Genomic DNA, 18,682 nt, shown 5'->3' with positions numbered 1-18,682 from the left:
TTTAATTTTTCATCATTTTAAAATAATTTTTTCATAATGGGTTGTCAAATATCTCCCTTCCGCCTTTTTGTATTATAAACCAAGAGCAAAAAAGCGGAAGGGAGATATTTGACAACCTAATATTATTTTTGTTATTTATCATTAGATTCTTTGTAAGGAATGTTTTTTGTGAAATGGGAAAGTAAACAAATACAAACATTTATATCTACTTACATTTTCAATAAGATTTTCCAAATATTTCTCTATAAGACAAATTCATAAGAGATTCCGTAACATCATCTCCGAAGGGAACAATTGCTGGAATAGTCGCAAGGGTTAAAATTTGCGATAACGGCGGAGACTTGAATAGAGAGAACACGACTTTTCTAACACTGGGAAAAAAATCATAATAAATATTAAATAATATATATATATATAAAGTCAAAATTTTGTTAATTTATTATTAAATTACTTACAAACGTAAAGAAATCCCTGGAATTGCTATTGAAGCCAAGGATTGCCATAAAAATGCGTCTCCACCGGTGACAAGAGCAGAGGCGGATCCTTGGGTTTTGAATTTCTATAAACAAAATAAATAAATTATTTAGGAAAAAATCAGAATTAAAGATTAGAGAGAAAACAAAAACTAATATATATTATATGAAAAGTATAAAAATATTTCTCTTATATAAAATCACTTGGTAAGCTCATGGGTAAATGTGGTTTTTAAATTTTAAGTAAAAAAATTATATATGTTCTTCCATTCATTATTTTCTATAATATATGATACTTGAAGAGACAACATATAACAAATTTACAAAATGGTTAAAATTAAAAAAAGTTGAGAAATAAATACTTAATCTAGAATGATAATATTAAAATATAGAGTGAATTTGCAAAAATATTCAAAAAGTTCTGGAAATTACTCACAGGATAACTTTTATCCATAACATCCATACTTATATAAACATTTCTCAAAGATTGTCCAATTGGAAAAATTCTCCAAGTAAATAGAGGAAAAGCAGTGAATAGGATTTCGTACGATAAACCTGTAAATAAAAAGAAAAAATATTTATAAAAAATTAACTAGTGGTGTATGGCATCGTGCCTTAAGGCAAATTGCTGGAACTTCCCGTAACGTAATGAAATATTCGAGAAATGTTAAACGTTTACAAATCTATTATTACAAATACTGTAACTTTCATTATTTTTGCATTATTTTGTTATATCTGATTATGAGCAAACCAAATGTAAATCATAAATCAGTTTATCTCCAGAACATTAACAATCGTCATTTCATTTCGAATTCAATTTCAAAAAAATAGTTGCCTAATTTACACAAAATTGAAAAACTGCTCCTGTATAGTCTCAGTCTAAACGCATTTGCAAATAATTCTGTGCGACATTTACACTTATACTGTGCTTATCTTTGCGGGATTTTCACATTTTCATTCAATAGTTTTCACAAAATTGGAAAATAGCTCCAGTACATAAACAGTCTAAACGCACTTGGGTAAACATTTGCACCAGAGTGGCGCTTAGACTGTGCTTAGCCTGGGTAATTTTTTGAATTTTTAACCCAAAATTACAAAAATATTTTTGGAAAAAAAATAGAAACAATTTTTTTTTCAAAAGCAATTATTTTGTTGAAATAAAAATATGTTGCATTTAAATAATTTAGCACAGAAAAAAGATTTACTGCATTGTATAAAAAACACAAACAAGTTAAGAAATAATAGTGGAAAATTTAAACTAAAAATTAGTTAAGTAAAATGAGATAATTTTAATAGAACAGAGAATAGTATTTTATTTATTTTTTTACCCATATATCTCAAAGGAGCCCTACGAAAAGCATCATCTCGTCCATTGTTTGTGTCCATAGTATTTTTTAAAATTAATATTGTAATTTCATTTTTTTAATTTAGTATTTAAATTAATTTTATACATTTTGAGATTTACATCATTTAACTAGAATTTGGAAATTTGTTAAATTTATTTACTGGAATTTTGAAAAAACTTTTGACAGTGACATAATTGTCAAATTGTATAAATATTCAGAATTAAATATTATTATTTATTCAATAAATTTAAAATGAATAATTATATGAAAAGAAACATTTTAACAAGATTCTCCACAGTATGTTTTTAATATAGTTTTAAAATCATTTTAGAATAAATTAATAATTAATTATTATGTAATAATATTTTTATATTCAAAGTGTAAATAATTTATGATATTTCTTCTTATATTATTTTAAAACTAGTGGGGTAGGTGGCATCGTGCCTTAAGGCAAATTGCTGGAACTTCCCGTACCGTAACGAAATGTTCGAGGAGTACTGAATGTTTTCAAATAGATTATTATAAAGAAATATTGTAACATTGTCTAATATTCATAAGAATTATATAAACTGAATTGCAAAGTTGAAATTATTTGTTTAAAGTATATTAGAACTATAGTCAGAAATAAAAATATAATTTGAATTATTTTCGACATTAGTTAAAACAATTTTTTTACCAAAATCAATTATTTGGTTAAGACAAGCAGAAAATTCTTTGAATCATTTAAATCGGACGCTTAGTTCTCTCAAAAACTGCCATTTTTTGCACATTTAGCTCCGTATCTTCGAAATGGCTGGGCCTGCCTTTGGCAAAAACCAATAAACACTTCTCCCAATCATTACTAATTGAATGTTTTGTTAGATCATTCAAATCGGATGCTCCGTTCTCTCAAAAACTCGATTTCTTTTTTCTGTACTCTTTGCTCTTTATCTCCGTAACTGCTGGACCTGTCTTAGCCAAAAACTAATCAGCTCATCTCCCTAACAATAGAAATCGAATGTTTTTTTAACCATTCAAATCGGTTGATCCGTGCGCCCGAAAACATGACTGGAAATTTGTATCCATACATACATACACACACACACAACCATATTTTCTGAGGTATGCCAAAATGTTCAGAAACCTTCAAAACGTCGAAAAATGTAAAAATTGTTATCATGTTAAACTTGTCGAAAAAGTATTTTGTTTTCGCGAAAAAATCCGTTTTGCTAATTTTATGCTTACTGGACGTTTCAAGACATTCTGAATCGAATGAGACCAAAATTTGAAAAAGTTTGTGTGTGAGCCGATTTTTGGTCTTTTGTCGGCGTTTTCTCAAAAACTGCTGAACTGCTTAATTAATTTGAATTATGTTTTTTTATTCATTTTTTATGTTTAACTTGCCGAAGGAAAAGTTTGTTTTTGTGAAAAAATGTGCATTGCTAATTTTATGTTACCTCGACGTTTGAAGACATTCTGAACCCAATGAGACTAAATTTGGAAAAAGTATGTGAACCGATTTCTGATATACCGTCAACGTTTATTCAACGTCTTTTCAATGAAACTCTATAAAGGACCAGCGTTAAGTTTTTCGAGACAATCTGTGTCTATTTTTTAAAGTTTTTTTTTAATTTAATTTTTTAAGTGCGCCCATGAATTTTCTGTTCAAATTGAATAAAATCCTGCGGAACGGATAATGAGAAAATGGAAGAAAATTCCCCTTTTTTTTACTTTGTCGCCATCAGTCGTTTGTATGACGATGACGACGCGAATTATATTATTCTATTTTTATTTTCACGAAACGAGGAAACGATTTTTGCTATTCATTCAGACACCATTTTGTATATAATATCATTTAAAATTCACCAGTTAACTAAGATCGACGAATATGCACGTCATGGAGAAGTGGCAGAATTTTCTGTATTGACGTGCATATTCGTCGTGCTTCTAAAACACACAATTTAAAATTAAGCATTTGATTGTGATTGACGAATATACTCGTCATGGTGAAGTGATAGAATGTTCGGCGTTGACGAGTATATTCGTCACAGTATATTTTCATTCGTTCCATATTCGATAATAGTTTTTCTTCCATATTTATCGTATTTCGAATTCGATGGCTGGAAACTATTGACGTGACCGGAAACTATTGACCGTCCGTCCGGAAGTCAGGAACCCACTTGACCGGAACACGATAAACTTTTACTCCGGGTCAAACTTCTATCAACCCCCCCTTAACATATTAGGACGTGTGTTAAGGTTTTATTGAGGTTTTGGGGATAAATAAAGAATTATATAAATGACAATTAATACTTCATAAGTGACATTGTAAATATTAATTTTGACGTTTTGAATTCAATTTAAATTTTTAGATTTTTTAATTTTTTTTATATATTTATGAATAATTTGTAGGATGTTTTTATAATTTTAATTTTATGAATTACAAATCTGTGATATGTTATAGTATATTGTTACTGATTTTTAAAAATAATAAGATGGAACATGGAGGTGATATGTATCGTGAAATTCCTTTCAGATTTATAGGTAAGATGTATATGTATGTATATATATATATATATATACTAGCAAACCCGTTTCGCCACCAGATGGTTTCGTGAGAAAGATGAAGAAATTTTATGTTCATTTTATATTTGAAAAGGTAAAATTTGATCAGGAAGGAAAACTCGACTTATTTTTATATATATAGAAGATAATCTATTTGCAATTATTTAAAACATTTATTGATTATTTTTATTACTCGAATTTTTAATTACTGTGCGTGAAGTTTTAGCAATTTGCATTAGGGCACGATGCCATGCACAACTAATTTTCTTAGCTATAAACCTTGCGGAGCCCGAGACCTTTCCAACGAATGCAAAATTGTCGAAATCGGTTCGTGCGTTCTGGAGTTATTTCGTCAGGAAGGAAAACCCGACTTATTTTTATATATATATAAGATAAGATAAGATATATAAATTAATATTTATAATAATTAATAACCCATTTGTCAAAATAAAAAAGTTAAGAAAAAATAATTAATATATTGTTAAACGTTTCGACACTTCAGTAATTTAAAATACAACACATAAAAATAAGTAATAGAGAACAAAATATAGAAATATATAAAAAATACATATAAACATATAAGTAATAATATAATATAAAAATATGAACATTATAAAAATATGAGATACAATATACATACCATCAGCTTAAAATCATGAAACTTATACATCTTTAATAAAAATATATTTTTTTAATAAATGGAAATTTAAACTAACGAAACTAAAATTATTCTTTTCTTTCTAATTCTTTTGGTTTGTGTTAAATTGAAAAATTAAAATTTAAAATTTAAAAATTGAAAATTTAATGTGTTGAAAATTTAAGCATGTTGTACCAAACGATGAGTTTTATACATATTATTCTTCGGTAATTATTTATTGTTCATGTTTTATGGCTCTTTCAAAAGTATATTTTCAATACATTATTATATTTTTTTAAGGTTTATCTCACGAAATAATGAAAAGATCATTTCCAATAGTATGGAGAGCTTTTCCCATAGGACTGATTTTGCGAAACGGTTACATTGCAATGGATGTCTTTGATAAAGCTCAATCGGTATATAGTTTTTTACATAAATTAATTGGCATGATGAATTTGTTGTAAAATATATTTAATATTATTATTCTTTCAAGAAGTTTGACAGTGATAATATGAGACCCAGTATAATCGCCGCAGGGGATGCATTTATTTGGCAAATGATGGCAACTGTTGCAATTCCTTGGATCACCCTAAGAGGGTAAGATGAGAAAAAATTATTTACTAAATTAGTAATATGATAAATTATACATTTTTTAAAGGAAATTAAAATTTTGAATAGAGAGGAAAGAATCGATTTTTAAGCAACGTTCAATTTCAGTTCAAGGTTCCATTCATAAATCCAATTTTTATTCAGAATAAAATTTGCTTTACATTGCAATTTAATATACTACTGTAAACTTTTTTTTGTTCTTACATAGCAAAAATATTATGGAGCTAACAAAAACTAAAAAAATCATTTTATGCACTTAAGAAAATTAAAATTAGTGGACATTCACTAAATGAATTTAATCAATAATAAGTTATTATTAACTTATTGAGTCAATTTTCTACAATTACATATATAGTAATGAATTTGATTTTTATTTTTAATTTGTGTATTTTTCCAGTGTCGGAATTTTTTTCACTGTAGTAACAATAGTACCTCCAATTCCACAACTTTTAACTTTGTCCACGATTCCTGCAATTGTTTTTTTTGGAGACAAATTCACGGACGCTTTTATGGATTGCACTTATAGAAAAATATTTGGACGATCTTATTGAAGAAGAAATTATGTTAAATGTAATTTGAAAAATATTAATTTATTTATAAATAAATATACGAACAAATACTAATATATACACTTTTTATCTGAATTATCAAAAATCATTTTTTCAACTATCCATGGTGAAGTTTCCGTAGGGCAAGTTATTATAATGGGCCAAAAATCGAAATTGAACATTTTTACATTTCTAGTTTTGAAGTTTTCTGAACATTTTGGCATACTTCAGAAACTAAATGGATGTGTGTGTGTGTATGTATATATGGATACAAATTTCCAGTCACGTTGATAGGGAGAAGAGCTGATTAGTTTTTGGCAAAGGCAGGTTCAGCCGTTTCGGAGATATGGAGCAAAGAGTGCAGAAAATAGAAATCGACTTTTTTAGAGAACGGGGAATCCGATTTGAATGATCTAAAAAACATTCAATTAGTAATGATTGGGAGAAGTGTTTATTAGTTTTTGGCAAAGGCAGGTTCAGCCATTTCGAAAATACAGAGCTAAATATGTAAAAAATGGCAGTTTTTGAGAGAACTAAGCGTCCGATTTAAATGATTCAAAGAATTTTCTGCTTGTCTTAACAAAATAATTGATTTTGAAAAAAAAATTTTTGTTTCAACTTTATTTATAATAATCTATTTGAAAACATTCAGTATTCCTCGAACATTTCGTTACGGTACAGGAAGTTCCAGCAATTTGCCTTAAGGCACGATGCCATACACCCCACTAGTTTATTTTGTTCTTGTCAATCTTATAAATATGAGATAAGGGTGCGTCCATTAATCACGTGAGGCTTTTTTTGGGGGGAGGATGGGGTTTGACAAAAAATCACAAAATATTACGTAGAGTAGGAAGGGTATATCTAACTTGGATTTGAAAAAAAATTAAAAAGTTTAGGATTTTTTTGTAAATTCGAAAAATCAGTTCGAAAAATTTTACGTAACTAAAAATACTCATTTTGTGGGAGAAAGGGGGGGGGTTAATTTCAAACATCACAACAAAAAATCTATTACGTAAGATCATCTTATGCCTTCATCATAATGCAATAAATATAAAACATTTTGTTTGTATTCATAAGTACATATATTATACGTCTATAAAATAGGAATGATGAAATTTACATATTTATAAAAATCTTTACATAATAGTTGAATAAAAATTTGAAAAAAATTAAAACAAGTGTTATTTATCATTGATCAATTTTTACTGGATATTAATAATGTTTATTCCTACGGAAGGTTCCAGAGATTTGCCTTAAGACACGATGCCATACACCACTAGTTCAACAAATATTTGGAAATTATATGATAATGTTGTCCTACGTCACTGCATTTTTTCTGTAGTACTCCCTCAATCCGCGGTATCGTTTGGAATCTGCATAATGCGTCTAAAATTCAATATTCGTCTCTTTTTATTTGAAAAGCTATTTTTTCCCTGCGAATCCGCAAGCTGCGCAAACAATAATGGAGAAGAGACACCAGATATATACATACATATATACATATATATATATACATACATACATACATTCATATATTCATATCATATCATATCATATTCATATATATATATATATATATATAAAGAAAAATTCAGTGTCTCTTTTTGAAATCAAACCTAGAACGGGTGTAAACATTCGACACCCACAAACTGAGGAGCATCACACACAGTCAGTAGTGAAAAGCTTCAGGGTAGGGTAATTTTATTTATGATAATTAAATTTGTGGTTACAACGAACATCTTAAAATATCATAGGCCTATAACAAGTAGTTTAATTTTGAAAATTCATTAAAGCACAGGTTTGTGCAATATAATTAATACAATTACCATTGCATGGTATAGAATCTATACTAGAGATTGAGGTATTTTTATGCAGATGTTAAATGATATGACGACTATCTGAAATAATTCTTTATCATATAAATGTTTAAAAGAAACACTAGGCTTTACGTATTGTAGTGAACGCTAGCTAATTATTTATTTTTTTTTCTTTCTTCTATTATTATTATTATTATTTTCTTTCGATTCCTCTCGTTTGTGTTACAATAGCTTATAAGATTAAATTGTATCTTGATTGCTATTTTAATAAATAAATAATATATATATATATATATATATATATATATATATGTGTGTGTGTGTGTTTTTTATTTGTTTATTTTATATGATTTTTAATTTGTATTACATTTCAGCTTTTTTATAAACAATAATTACTAAACGTTTATTCTATTTATGAATTTCCCATAAGAATCGGCTTTCAAACCAAACGTCCCAAAAATTTATACTTTGTCAAAAAAAATTGAATGCTTCAAAGTATATTCCATCAGCACAATGAACTATAAATTATAAATACACTCAGAAAAGTACAAAAGCCGCCTCGAAGATCACCCTAAGAGGTAATCACACAAAAATCACAAAATATCACGTGGGGGAAGGAGGGGTATAGTAAGATATCACGTGTAATTATTTTGTATCAGTTTTTTTTTAAAAAATCCAAACATTTAAAAAAAAATCAAAAATTATACTTTTTCCACGTAACTAAAAATACACGTGTGGGAGGTGGGGAAGGGGGGGGGGTAATTTTGAATATCATACTTAAAAAGTCGATCACGTGATCAACTAGCCAGATAGTTTTTCCAGAACACCACCAAGGCAAAATTAAAGAGCAAGTTCATTCTATATTCAACTCTGTCAATTACAAAAATTACAATTACAATTACAAAATTAATGGTTAGATGATTTTTGAAATTTCACTTCTTGTCCTTCTCGAATAGATGTAACAATTATAATATTACAATATTACAAAAGTATATATTTTTGTTAGATTGTACTACTCTGTCGAACATATGGCGTCGTTCCGGTGGAGATGAGTCCTTGTTTGACGAGATGCATAACAATATAATTGTCCTCGAATAATCCTCACTAATACGGTGGAGGATTTTGCACGAACACAAATACATATATATATATATATATATATATATATACATATAAATATGCATATATACACACATACAAAAAAATTTGATAAAAGGATGAAATTGTACATCGAGACTGACGTAGAAATGTAGCTATGGAGACGCAAAAAGATATGGTAAAGTATTTATTTAAAAATCGTAATTGTTATGTGTCTAATATAATTATTTTAACATATACTTAAATAATTATCCGTATTTTTTAAGACTTTTTGAAACGATGTTTTACAAACTAACAAACTATTTACTATCATTTCGTAGCTGACTAACAAAAGGAGAACCTCAGGTTTACTTTTCTGGTATTTTGATGAAATTTTGCTTGATGATTAGGGTTTGTCGGTTTTCAAAAACCGGTTTTAAAAACCGGTTTTTTGGCAAATATTATGGATTTCGAAAACCGGATTTTAGCGAAGAAAGTCGGGTTTTACTGTATATGTGGAAAATGACAAATATAACCAAATATAAAATATAGATGAAAGCGTTTTGATTCCTGAAATAATATCGGTTCAATAGCATTTGATTTCTTATCAGTCTGCAATGGTTCCCAAGAAGGTTTTGTATATATTAATTTAGATTTTTATACCTGTGTATATATTAATTTAAATCAGTGTGACTTCTTCTTGAAGAAGTAACTTTCTCTACTCAAACTTAAAAAAGAGTTTTAAACCCTTGAAGCCACAAAGAACAAAAAACTTAGAATTATTATATCAGGCTTTGAAAACAATTAAGCATAATTTGGTCACAAGTATTAGAGTAATTTCTATTTCAGGAAATTTTGTTAGAAACAATAAAGTTCATGTCTAAGTAGCAATTCGATAGACGTTCTCAGTTTTTTGAAATCATATTTTATTGAACAAAAAAACAATTAGAATGTTTAAAATTATTTAATTAAAATAGCTCGGAACAGACAATACCCGAGTTTAGCTCAATTGTTTATAAAACTAAAATTGATATTAACAAGTATCTATCAACATGTATCTAATATTTTTTAATTTTTTTAATGCTTTTTATTTTAAATTATTTTTATTTGTTCGAAAACTTTTCTTTCACTTTCATAAAAATATTTTCATTCTTATATGTGAAAATAATGCATGAATAACGAATAATTATTTTCAAAGTTATTTAATCAAGATGAACTATTAATCAAGATAAACTATTAATCTTTAGTTCTACTAATTAAAATTAAAATAATTTTGTTTACTATCTATAAAATTGAACAATAAATAAATTCAGTCAAATATTACTCTAAATTACACTAAATTTGCGGATAATTACAGAATATTCGAGCAAAAATTTATTTTTTATATAAAATTCGAAAACCGGTTGAAACCGGTTTTTTAGTAAAATTAAAATTCGAAAACCGGTTTTCTGAAATGTCGGTTTTTGTCTAAACCCTATTGGTGATAGAACAATGTTTTTGAATTACTCAAATCGGGTAATCCATGCGCCCGAAATCGTGGATGAAAAATTGTATCTAAACATACATACACAAACACACACACAGGCTCACATACATCAATTTTTTCTAAAAAATGCCAAAATGTTCAGAAAACCTTTGAAACGTAAAGAAATGCAAAAATTTTGATTTTTGATTTTTTTGCGATCACTAAACTCATCTTACAGGAAGTTAATTATTACCTCATTGCATATATTTTGCAAACAAATATTGCAAGTATTCATTATCCCGTCAACAATATAACAATATCAAGCCGTTTGCAACAAATCATCAGATTATTTATTATCCCCGTACAATTGTTGCAACCGACCGTTTGCAACACATGAACATGTTCACACCGAATGATTGGATTAACGGCGTTCGCCTGTCCGTTCGTCCGTTCGTCCGCAATTTTCTTTTGTACGGAACCCGAGCGAGCACCGTTTTCAAATCAGATTACCGGATTATTTCTACCGGATAATATTCTAACCGCCGGAGTTGCTGCAATTGAAATTTGCACTTGCACATCCGTATGCAAATTGATAATTGCGAAATTGATTCCGATAGATTGGATTAGATTAATAATGATGGAAATAGGATTTCGAAAACTAGTGGCCTATTCATTTACTTGGTTATGAGAAAAATGTAAAAGAAAAATAATAAAATTTATTAACTTCCCGTAGGGCAAGTTATAGTAATCGCAAAAAAATCGAAAATGAAAATTTTTATATATCTTTACGTTTCAAAGGTTCCTGAACATTTTGGCATACCTTAGAAAAAATGGATGTATCTGTGTGTGTGTGTGTCTGTGTGTATGTGTGTGTGTATGTATGTACATGTGTGTATGTATGTGCGGATACAAATTTTCGTCGACGATTTCGGGAACACGGATCAACCGATTTGAATAATTCAAAAAACATTCGATTTGTATTGATAAGGAGACATGCTGATTAGTTTTTGGCGAAGGCAGTTCTAGCCGTTCCGAAGATACGGGGCAAAAAGTGCCGAAAACGGTAACTCAGTTTTTAAGAGAACGGAGCGTCCGATTTAAATAATTCAAAAAACATTTCACTTGTATTGACAAGATGAAGAATCGATAAAATTTTCATAAAGGTAGGTCTAGCGGTTTCGGAGATATGGAGGAAAAAGTAAAAAAATGAGCCATTTGGCGGTCAAAAATGATCATTAGACATATGCACATCAAATTATCAGATATTTTATAGATTTTAACAATAAGTATAAATTTTGTTAACATTCCTATGGGTTCCGTACCAATGCTTATGCGTTAGACAGCGACACGGCGCTTACGCGCTTTATATTTTGTCCCTATGCAGTTAAATCAGTACGATTGCTTTGAAAAAAAAGTTCAGATCTTCCACAATATGTCAAAATAAAGATTTTTTTTTTTTTTATTTATTTTTTTTTCAAAAAAAGTAATTTTTTGTCCATATATATAGTTTCTCAAAAATCTTATTTTTTCAAAGTACATTTTTTTCAAAAATGTTATTCGTTTTTAAAAAAATAATAATTTTTGGTACGGAAAGTTCCAGCAATTTGCCTTAAGGCACGATGCCTTAATTGCCTTAAGACAGAATTCCACTTACAGCTAGTTTTAGTAATATATCTCAAACACACTTTACTTCAATTTCAATAAATTCCACTCTTTATAGAGGCGCCACCGACTGTAGCACGTTATCGTCAGGTTCAATTCTAGGTAATATTTATACATATATATATTTATAGTATTATACTTATATTTACATTAATTCATACTTATATATATATTAATTCATACTTATATTTATATTAATTCTTAATTTATATCATACTTATATTTACAATAATTCATTCTGAATTTGTTATACCTTTTAAAAGACTTCAATTTTCAACACGTGTATCTTATGCTATGACCATAAATCACAAAGGCTGACGATGATTTTTTGTGTGATATATTTGGAAAATCAATGTTTTAGTCGTGAATAAACAAAAAATCATTTATTTATACATCCACATCTACAGGTATGACTAAAATTACTGGGTAATCCTTGGCATTAAAATAAATTGAGCTATTGGAAATAAATTTGTTCTATAAATTGCAATGTATAATTTTTTATATACAATTTTATTGAACATATTTTAATATTTGTCAAAGGGATAATTAAAGTGTAACTGTGGGAATTGAGAATCATAATTTTATTTGAAGCAGTTCTTCATTCAACATCACTCATATATTGGTGTAAATAGTAATTCGAAAACCAATAATGATTATTTTTAACTGAACGGATAAATATTAGTATAGGATATTAAAAAAACGTAGATGTGGGTACAGGACAACGTCTGTCGGGTCATCTAGTATATATATATATATATATATATAAATATATAACATATTGTATATGATACTTAAAAATTCAGTGAAGTGTTCAATCCGATAAGCATGCGTGAATGCCTGTACTATTTATATTATATATATATATATATATATATATATATATATATATATATATATGTATATATATATCCAGGACGACGATTTCCTCGACAATGACGTGAAACACAAGATATCCTTTTGCAAATACACACATGACGGCATATGTGATGTGATTTTAGCGAAAAAGGATTCGCATGTCCTTCTGAGCTTTATTTGCTTCCCTCGAACGTGTATCAGGATGTCTGTTTATCCTTTGGGTAATGGAACAGAAATACGAGAAAATAAACACACACACAAATATACAGACACACAAATATGTATAAATATATAAATAAATGTCTCCACACTCATATCCATTAAAAATTTAATCAATCATTTCTTTATTTTTGTTTCAATAATTTTGTCTAACTAGAACATTTAGTCAAACTAAACCGTAAAAGATACGAAAAAACTTTGTTCGTACAAAAGATGCAGAATAAAATTACGAACAAAATGATATATAAATGGTTAAGTGTGTTCATATAATTTTTCTCGAGATTTTCCAGATGTCCTGCAATTTTACTACCTACAGCAACTTGCCTGTAGGCCACACCGTGCCAAATTCGAAGTTGCGATATATGGGAAAATAATAAAGAATTTTGAGACCTTTCTAACGATGTATAATACTTTATATGTTTTCTTTACAGAAATATCGAATAGTGTGGACAGTTACTTGAACCTAACCGCACTTTGCATTTCAACAATTGAATATTCACACAGATTGCGCTCTAAAAGCACATTTTTTTTATATTTTATATTATTTTTTTATTATATCATGTATTATATTTATATATTCTATGCTATCTAATTTTCCTATAATCTTAAATTATTCGGAGTATCGGATTTGAATGATCTAAAAAACATTTGTAATGACGGGGAAAAGTGGTTATTAGTTTTTGGCGAAGGTAGGCCCAGCGGTTTCGGAGATACAGGGCTAAATATAAAAAATAGCAGTTTTTGAGAGAACTGAGCGTCCGATTTAAATGATTCAAAGAACTTTCTGCTTGTTTCAACAAAATAATTGCTTTCAGAAAAAAAAATTTTGTTTCTAATTTTTTTTTTCAAAAAATATTTTTGTAATTTTGGATTAAAAATTCATAAAATTACCCTGTTTACCCAAGTGCGTTTAGACTGTTTATGTACCGGAGCACTTTTCCAATTTTGCGAAAACTATTGAAAAATGTGAAAATGCCCCCGAGTTAAGCACAGTATAAGTGAAAATGACGCACAAAATTATTTGCAAATGCGTTTAGACTGTGACTATACGGGAGCACTTTTTCAATTTTGTGTAAATTAAGCAACTACTTTTTTTTGAAAATGAATTCGAAATGAAATGACGATTGTTAATGTTCTGGAGATAAATTGGTTTATGATTTACATTTGATTTGCTCATAATTAGATATAACAATAAGATAGCAAAAATAATGAAAGTTACAGTATTTGTAATAATATATTTGAAAACGTTTAAAATTTCTCGAATATTTCATTATGGTACGGGAAGTTCCAGCAATTTGCTTTAAGGCACGATGCCATACACCACTAGTTAGATTCTACACTATTTTTTTATTATATCTCATACTATCTTATTTTTTTATAATCCTATATTATCCAATTCTATGTCAGTCCGAAGTCAGGACTCGAAACAAGAATCCCTGGCGTGTGAATCGCTTTTTACTACTACTTTTTATTTAGATATCCATTTCCAAAGACATTTTCACTTTCTATATATCTAATAACAATTTTCATCAACGATATGCTCTTTGAAAATATTTCTATTCTTTCTGCAATAAATTTTATAATGCAAGAGTGATATTTCATGAAAATTTATGATCTACCATCTTTTATTTTCATCCCCTTTCCTTGAAATTCTCAAGGGTGTCCTTTTTCTTCATTTCATTTTAATTGATAACGAGTTTTGTGAGAAGAGAGACAATTATTAATTGCTTCATTAATAAAGAGAAAAATTTGTTATAAAAATGTGTTATTGAAATAAACACATATTTTTAGCTAGAAATTATAAGAATATTTCCAACGTTTTGAAAAAAATTTGGATGTATTATATTGTTGGAATGTATATATATATATATATATATATATATATATATCGTATTTATTTATATGAATATTCATATGAGGATATTCAACCGTCCGTTTCCGAATTAATAAAATTTAAATACAAAATATGGTACGGAATTCATTTTGCATATTTTACATTGGGAGTTTTTAATTGTATTATCTCTATATGTGTAAATGTATATATATATATATATATATATATATATATATAAGTTCCAAAAAATATAAGTATTTCATCATTATTTAAAATATTTTTAAATAGATAATTAAGGCGATAGAAATAAGCAAGATGAGATTATGATTTACAATTAAGATCCTTTGAATTATTTTAATGACTGAAAATACTTTGTTTGTTTTGTATCTTATCACAATAAAATTTTAGGTAACATCTTAATAAAAGTATTAACATTCAATATATAAACTATTTAAAAATATAGATATTAATTTAGAATAAATAAAATTTCTATTATCAATGAGTAAAATACAGTTCTTTTATATAAATTAAATAATATAAATTTATAATTAATAATTTTAAATGTGGGTTAAATAACATATTTGAATTTAGGGTAAATATTATTTATTTATATTGTGTTCATATTGTTTTTTTTATTTGGGGTAAATTTTGTTGATTTATATAAAGTTCATATTGGTTTTAAATGAGAATACAATGTTGTTTACTAATATTAGTATTATATGGCACCTATATTGATTTCAATATTGGTTTTATATAAGAAAATGTTAATAGAAATATATTATGACGATATTGATAAACTATACAAGGCCCATTAATACAAAAATATGCCTTTGTATGTTCTGACTAACAAATAATTATTTACAGACATGGGAAAGTGTCAAAAATACCACTTATAACTACTAAATTAAATATTAATATTAAATTGCTTGTATATTTTTAACTTCCCGTAGTTTTTGACAAAGGCAGGTGCGGCCGTTCCGGAGATACGGAGCATAGAGTGCAGAAAATAGAAATCGAGTTTTTGAGAGAACAGATCATCCGATTTGTATGGTCAAAAAATCATTCAATTCATAATGACAGGGAGAAGTGGTGGTTTATTTTTGGTAAAGGCAGGTCCAGCGGTTTCGGAGATACAGATCAAAATGTTAAAAAATGGCAGTTTTTGAGAGAACTAAGCGTCCGATTTAAATGATTCAAAGAACTTTCTGCTTGTTTCAACAAAATAATTGCCTTTGGAAAACAAATTTGTTTCTAATTTTTTTTTCAAAAAATATTTTTGTAATTTTGGGTTAAAAATTGAAAAAATTACCCAGGCTAAGCACAGTCTAAGCGCCACTCTGGTACAAATGTTTACCCAAGAGCGTTTAGACTGTTTATGTACTGGAGCACTTTTCCAATTTTGTGAAAATTATTGAAAAATGTGAAAATGCCGCCAAGCTAAGCACAGTATAAGTGAAAATGTCGCACAGAATTATTTGCAAATGCGTTTAGACTATAACTATACGGGAGCACTTTTTCAATTATATGTAAATTAGGCAACTATTTTTTTTATTGAAATTGAATTCGAAATGAAATGACGATTGTTAATGTTCTGTAGATAAATTAATTTATGACTTATGATTTACATTTGATTTGCTCAGATATAACAATAGATAGCAAAAATAATGGAAGCTACAGTATTTGTAATAATATGTTTGAAAACGTTTAAAATTTCGTGAATATTTCATTACAGTGCGGGAAGTTCCAGCAATTTGCCTTAAGGCACGATGCCATACACCACTAGTTTACAATAATATGTATGCAAGTGTGTAATGTATAATATGCATGTATATCATAGACCTTATAATACATGTATTATATAAAGTCTATGATGTATGTAAAAAAATCAAAAGCTGTCACTCAATCTTCAATATCGCACTCGAGCATCGCACAATTGAATGTAGCCCTTCTGCGCCGCATATGTACTTATATAATATATGTACGATACGATACGATGGATACAAACCTCATGTGCCTCAGGGGGGGCCCATACCCATGCCCATTTCTTTGTCACACTACCCTAAATCGAGACGTATCGAATTCATATGACGTGAGAACCACTCGAACGTAGTAGATTATCACATTATCACATTATCGCCCACGAGGAGACTCTTTCAAAACAACTTGGTAATTTTTAATTTTTTTGTTTTTTTTTTATTTTCATCTAAACTACAACTGCCCGAAAAGGCATTCAGTAATTGTTGTGATTAGTTATTAAATAAGATTTTAAAATACTACCCATTGGTAGAATTTCAAGTTAGTATAATAAATATAAATATGTGACAATAGTTGCAAGCAAATCTTATATATAAAAATGAAGCTCTCTTTCAAATGTCTAAGTAAAACTCGAAAACGGCTAAACCGATTTGGCCAGTCTTAGTCTTGAAAAATTCGTGCCAATCCAGAGATGGTCGGAAAGGTGAGATATTATTTCAAATCCGCCTAGAAACTTTACATTTTTAATTTGAAAATTTTTGGTAAACATCACTTGATTCAAAATGGCTTCCCACACAATATTACTCAAATGACAGATGTATCGCCTACTCATATGTCAAATGGTTTTGACAAGTTGGAACAGATTATGTGTTATTCTTTTAATTTTAAAATTTAATTATTTATATATTTTTAAATGTTAATAAGAATGCTTATCTTAATTTTATATGAGGTTTTTATTTAATTCTCAAGTGTTTGCTCACTGCCTATTCGTATTATTTTATCAACAACTTGAAATAATACTATTATTATTGATTAAGGCTTGCTTATGAAAAATAAATAAATAATTTTATTTCAAACGCTGTGCTGTGCAAGTAGTTATTGATTTAATGTGAATAATGTGTTACCAAAACATTTTATGAATTATATTATTATTGCATATAGGTTATTCAAATTGAGATCCTAAATTTGGAATTTATCGAAGCGGACACCATAGACATTTTTGTCTAATCACTTATTGCAAGTTATAATAGACAGCGATATGAATAAAAAAATTAGATTATAACATAGATAGTAATTTTAGAAATCATATTCATAAAGATCTTCGGAAACAAAGTTGTTTGAAAATTGCTTATAAAGCTCACATTATGTTATTTGACATACACATAAGTACAGTTTAAATAGATATGGAAGTAATCATTTCAAATATATACAGTATAATCTATATACATTACAAATTTTTCATTACAATTGTGAATAATGTGTTACCAAGACGTTTTATGAATTATATTATTAATGCATATAGGTTATTCAAATTGAGATCCTAAATTTGGAATTCATCGAAGGGGACACCATATACATTTCTGTCTAATCACTTATTGCAAGTTATAATAGATATAGTAATATATGAAAATCCAGGGTTAATAAAGTCCTCCACCAATATCTCAAAAACCAGTAAAGTTTAGCATCGTTCAACAACAATATTTGAAAGTAGAGGGGAAAAGATGTATAACCAGCTATAACCGTGATTTTTATGACTTTGCTATCAGGAGATAAACGGTAATTTTTGAAAATCCATAACGAAAGTATTTCCTTTTGTTGTTAATTTTTTGGGTTGTGAGCAC

General features: G+C 28.0%; 2 protein-coding genes across 2 annotated transcripts in view; one reads left to right on the top strand and one right to left on the bottom strand.

The window, feature by feature from the left end:
- Window positions 1–217: 217 nt before the first annotated feature.
- LOC113367756 (mitochondrial fission process protein 1-like) lies at window positions 218–1,859 on the bottom strand. The gene is made up of 4 exons (XM_026609336.1): window positions 1,802–1,859; window positions 910–1,028; window positions 456–559; window positions 218–371 (listed from the first exon to the last, which is right to left on the bottom strand). Exons 1-4 carry the CDS (start codon window positions 1,857–1,859, stop codon window positions 218–220), a joined length of 435 nt encoding a protein of 144 aa, XP_026465121.1.
- Window positions 1,860–4,293: 2,434 nt separating this feature from the next.
- The window catches only part of LOC113367755, a 58,250-nt gene continuing 43,861 nt past the window's right edge, over window positions 4,294–18,682 (top strand). Inside the window, 3 exon segments of the mRNA XM_026609335.1 lie at window positions 4,294–4,342; window positions 5,301–5,416; window positions 5,494–5,597. Coding sequence (XP_026465120.1) covers window positions 4,294–4,342; window positions 5,301–5,416; window positions 5,494–5,597 — 269 coding nt within the window.

Source organism: Ctenocephalides felis, unplaced genomic scaffold (genome assembly GCF_003426905.1).
Source record: "Ctenocephalides felis isolate EL2017-DRISC unplaced genomic scaffold, ASM342690v1 CF-g0.4_SCAFFOLD_01170, whole genome shotgun sequence".
NCBI lineage: Eukaryota > Metazoa > Arthropoda > Insecta > Siphonaptera > Pulicidae > Ctenocephalides > Ctenocephalides felis.
Note: the sequence above shows the minus strand (reverse complement) of the source record. Positions and strands in the feature narration are given on the sequence as shown.

Bases quoted from the DNA above. Each gene is read 5' to 3' on its own strand.
- LOC113367756 (XM_026609336.1), bottom strand. From the start codon at position 1,859: ATGGACACAAACAATGGACGAGATGATGCTTTTCGTAGGGCTCCTTTG. The intron at 1,029-1,801 runs GTAAAAAAATAA...TTTTATTTACAG, and splicing joins GGCTCCTTTGAGATATATGG to GTTTATCGTACGAAATCCTA. The intron at 372-455 runs GTAAGTAATTTA...TTTTTTTCCCAG, and splicing joins CCAGGGATTTCTTTACGTTT to TGTTAGAAAAGTCGTGTTCT.